Source organism: Branchiostoma floridae, chromosome 6 (assembly GCF_000003815.2).
Source record: "Branchiostoma floridae strain S238N-H82 chromosome 6, Bfl_VNyyK, whole genome shotgun sequence".
In the NCBI taxonomy this organism is placed as follows: domain Eukaryota; kingdom Metazoa; phylum Chordata; class Leptocardii; order Amphioxiformes; family Branchiostomatidae; genus Branchiostoma; species Branchiostoma floridae.
Genome location: NC_049984.1, coordinates 4832252 through 4837019, shown reverse-complemented (window position 1 = coordinate 4837019; position 4768 = coordinate 4832252). Strand labels below are relative to the sequence as shown.

The 4768-nt window shown below is 43.9% G+C and overlaps 2 protein-coding genes across 2 annotated transcripts in view; one reads left to right on the top strand and one right to left on the bottom strand.

The window, feature by feature from the left end:
- Positions 1 to 823: 823 nt before the first annotated feature.
- LOC118418315 (2-iminobutanoate/2-iminopropanoate deaminase-like) lies at positions 824 to 1613 on the top strand. Its single transcript, XM_035824172.1, has one exon. The coding sequence runs from the start codon at positions 969 to 971 to the stop codon at positions 1374 to 1376; it is 408 nt and encodes a 135-aa protein (XP_035680065.1). The 5' UTR covers positions 824 to 968; the 3' UTR covers positions 1377 to 1613.
- A 2196-nt stretch (positions 1614 to 3809) lies between these two features.
- The window catches only part of LOC118418310 (phosphomethylethanolamine N-methyltransferase-like), a 5175-nt gene continuing 4216 nt past the window's right edge, over positions 3810 to 4768 (bottom strand). Inside the window, exons 5-6 of the mRNA XM_035824168.1 lie at positions 4177 to 4337; positions 3810 to 3929 (exon numbers count right to left, since the gene is read on the bottom strand). Coding sequence (XP_035680061.1) covers positions 3852 to 3929; positions 4177 to 4337 — 239 coding nt within the window. The 3' untranslated portion in view covers positions 3810 to 3851. The remainder of the gene's footprint in view (positions 3930 to 4176; positions 4338 to 4768) is intronic.

Below are 4768 nucleotides of genomic sequence, written 5' to 3'. Positions count from 1 at the left end.
AATTTAAGATAACAGGTGGTCATTGAAAAATTGTCTTTTGAAAAACATGATTGCGAATGAAGGAAAGAACTTCGTTAACTCGAATACATTAAAGCAGCACCTGGAGTTTCTGGGCCCGAATTCTTGGTATGTCCGGAAGTTTTGTCCAAGGGGAACTTAAGGAACATATCAAAAACGGTTGTAGTTAAATTTGCTCTTTTTATTCAATGATGAAAAATCTGGTATAAAAATTGGCAGACATGTAACGTTAACAGTGTACAATGCAAAGCAAAACATATGGGACATTAAATAAGAAAATGCAAATCTCCCTCACGAAGCCCACCGTCTAAGAACACTTGTGCTTTATGGGTATTGAAACTGCAGTGAGAGACCGCCTTTACTGTTTGCTTTGAACTTTGTCCTAGTGACCATGGTGAAAGTTTAAGTAGTTACACATGGGGGGGGGGGGGCACCTGTTGGAAAATTGGGACCATATACTAACAGTAACTTTATCTGTGTCTATATCGTTAAGCCGATGAGCAAAACATTGCTTAATACGTTTCTTCTTATAACGTAATTACCTTCTTGAAAACACTGTGTTTTATTCTACGACATGTAACAAAGTTAACGTTAAGTTATAAACTTGGCAACGCCCCCATTTTGTTCCGCCTGAACGCCTGACCGCAGAACTCCAAAAACTAGAATGTAAACCTGCGACCTATCACACGGCGACCTATCACACTTTATTTACAAGATATTTAAAGTTTTCATATCAAAATATTAGCTACTGTAACTTTTTTTGTGAATCGATTCAGAGTTCTATTTGTGGCTCTAACAAACTATGACGTACATATATACAAACAGTCATTAAGGTTTTTAGTCGGAACTATTTGGCACCCATGCGGAGTGATTTTAACGCCGAATTTTGACGATAGCACAGTTTTTAGCAGAGCTTCCAGCAAGTCTTGCCGCACTTCATACCGAAAATCATGGCCGGTGTCGTCAGAAAGATCATCGGCGGAAACAATCCAGCGGTCCCGCTCAGCAAAGCTGTTATAGTCGGGGACACCATGTACATCTCCGGGCAGCTTGGACTCGACCCAAACACACCGGGCAAGATCGTACCTGGAGGGGTCGTTCCAGAGGCGGAGCAAGCACTGAAGAACATGGGCTCGATTCTCGAAGCCGCCAACATCGACTACAGCCACGTGGTGAAGGCGACCGTCCTGCTGGCGGACATCAACGACTTCGCTGCCGTCAACGAGGTGTACAAGAAGTACTTCCCGGCCAACCCGCCTGCACGGGCCGCTTTCCAGGTCGCCGCCCTGCCGCTAGGTGGGCGGGTGGAGATAGAGGCCATCGCCATCGTCAGCAGTGCCATAGTGGATCGTCAGTGAGCACCAGTGTCAATGGCCTATTCCACAGTCTAATTTCTATCCACTGTACAACAATGGAAACTCCGGCGCCCTTGAGTCGGAAACCACTTACTATTGACCGGGCAACTTGAAGTGCCACAGACAAACCGAACACTCGCTTTCCGACGTGATCAACTGACTCTGTTAACGTTACTGATTTAACATATGTACCTCCTGGATACGCAACACTTCTGAATAAACATGACTTCATTATTCAAAGGTCGGGTCCGTGTGTTCAATTGGGTCTTAATTTGTTAGTATTCTTCACATCATAATGCCTTAAAATGTATAAACCGTGAACATTTAACGTTAGTTCCGAGAAAAAGTTACATTTTCTCAGACCGTGAAAGTTTGGTATCGAGAAGACAAAGTGATTTACAGTTCTACGTACACATGTAGGCCTTGCAAAGGGTGGCCAGTAGGCGGAGAGAAGACAGAACAAAATGTTCCCGGTGGTTTTGAGTTCGCGGTGGAGCGGTCACCGCAAAGAAAAAACGTGAACTTAACCATCGCGAGCATTTCTGCATTTACAGTACTCGGGTTATGCGTGGAGCGAGACCATCTATACATAGATTAAATGCCCTCTCTGCAGATGTGCAAAGAGACTTTTTCCATCGCCAATGACATTGCAGGCTACCTAACAGTTAGGGTGTAAAAAGTTTATGTTTTCTTTCGGGGAGCACTGTGAGCTCTATTTGACAAAACTGCTATGAGAGACCAGTATGACCAAAAGTTCAAAGACTTGTTGACTAACTTTTGTCAGACTGGCTAGTGACTAGTAAGTAGGTATCAAAGATCAACAATTCCGTATTGTAAGAACAATGGCAGGAAGATAACACTTTTTGTCCGAACACTTGTGAGGCTTTGAGAGGCTTTATTTGTCCATTAGCTGCGATACAAAAAAATGTACAATGCTAATCTTCCTGGACAAATATAAAAGTACACACATGACATAACGTTACACATACAAATACTTTCAATTATTTACAGTGCAAATCATTCCATATAGATATGGATCTATATATGAAAGTATTCTTCATGGCATTAGTTCTCGGTTTTGATAGTCCGTATGTGTGCTTGCAGGCGTGACGTGTCTTGTAACTGCGTTGCTGTGTGACAGGAGACAAGTGGTTGAAGAGAACTGCTGGTTGCTGTGTTGTGACGATCCTCTGGAACTGAGACATAGTGTTGGCTAGTAACCTTTGTTTAACAGTTTGCCATATTTTTGGTAATGCCCCAGGGGAAGAGTCTGCTTTATTTAGACTTAGGGGGGCGGATGATTGTCTTTGTATCTTAAATATTGCCAAACTATTTACTAGTACTTAGATTATGTTTTGTAATTTTAAGATAACAGGTGGTCATTGAAATATGGTCTCTTGAAAAACGTGATTGCGAATGAAGGAAAGAACCTTGTTAACTCAAATACTTTAAAGCTTTAAAGCAGCACCTGGAGTTTCTGGGCTCGAAGTTGTGTCCAAGGGGAACTAAATTGCATATAGAAACAGGAAGATACCACAATGTAGCCCCTGACCATAGGTTCTGTCCATTTTGTCCAAAGCAAATTGAAAATGAATTTCATTTCGTCATGGAGTGCCCTATGTATGATATGTTACGCAATAAGTTATTCACATTCCTATGTCTAAATACTATAGATTTCAAGATACTCGATACCAGATGTAGATTTGACTATATCTTTAGATATGACAGTCCTCATAATACTAAGATAGGTAAATACATAAAATATTGTTTTGTGATTAGAAAAGATAGTGACACCCATGTTTAGCCCGCTTATGCCCCATATATTAATTGTTCAGTTAGGAGAGTTTTAAGATTTATTCTGTATTCACCTTTGTTTTGTAGTTTATACTTGACCATACAAGAGTCACTGTACTTTCTGTCGTGTCAATAAAACATGCACGGTGTTGGTCGGCTGCGCTCCGGATGGGAAACATGACCCTAAGCGTGGTAAGACTCCTCTGACCAATTTCCTAGTCTCCAAGCAGACCCTACGGTGCCTGAAATAGTATCAAAGCTGGCAAGGGAGTATAGCCGGCCAGAGGGAGTCAAACGGGCACCTGGTGCCGCTATACTAAATCCCTTGCCAGCTTTGATGCCATTTCTAAGGCACCGTAGGGTCTGCTTGGAGACTACAATTTCCCGCAAGCACTGAAGAACATGGGCTGAATTCTCGAAGCCGTCAGTATCGACTACAGCCACGTGGTGAAGACGACCGTCCTGCTAGCGGACATCAATACTCTCCAAGCAGAGGTTAGGTTCCAGCTGTATTTTAACGTCTTTTTAGTCGTTTTTATCGGGCTTTCTATTTTGCATAGTATCTTGTGTCTTAAGCCGGGCAGCAAGATAAAATACAAAAAAGAAAGCCCGATAAAAATGACTAAAAAACAGCCGAAGCCTAACCTCTACTTGGGGAGTAGGGCATCAACGACTTCGCTGCCGTCAGCCGTTGTGCGCCGTGCCCTGCTGCAGCCGTCGCTTCTTGGTGATCCAGCAGAACTGGTTCGCGTTCTTCCTTGCCTGCGGATAGAGATGGGGACTATTAGGGGTGGGTACCGGTAAAAAAAACGGACCTGGAAAAAATTCGGTGGGCCGGATGTTGGACCGATTGGAAAATGAACAGACTATATGATGATGGCATTCACAGGTTTCGATGTCCTTTGCATCGGGGAGTCGATGTTACCGCTTGAGCTACAGGTACTGACATGCAGACCCGTCTGGATCACCTGTATAGACCGTTATCACGGGCCAGGTAAGACATGATTACCTTGATGTAAGTCTCCACGGATTTGGCGAGTTGGATCTCGAAGCCGAAGTGCATGACGCCGCCGTTGTCGCCCGGTATGGGGATCCCGGCGGACTGGATCAGCGAGTCGTAGTCGGATGGCTTCCGGTAGTTCGTCGGGTTGAAGGATCCAGCTCGGTTCCCTGTAATAATGGTACACATACATGACTCAAAACGGGTGTACTATAACCTGATAGTTTCTTTTATTATCAATTCTGTCAACTTAGCATGAAAGTTCATCTGTTCTGGTAAATGGTATTGTGGGAGGAGTGAAGGAGGCTGTGTACATCCGCGCCCACCGTCCATCGCTGAACAGAGACGGGGGGCGACACAGGTTATCTGGCGTTTACGACCCTCTGCTGCAGTCGTGTGTCTCTGACGTCACATCCGAAAGCTACAGCAGACGGGTCCATTCCGTGAACAAGGCTGACGGAGTCGGCTGAAAATTTGGGGTAAGTCCCAATCAAACTTAGTGTTGGTTAGGTAAAGTTTAGTTTTTCCACAATTCTGACGACTGTCGTAGTGTCCTTGCGTATTGCATGTTTAGATTTTTTGATACGAACATAACACGTTA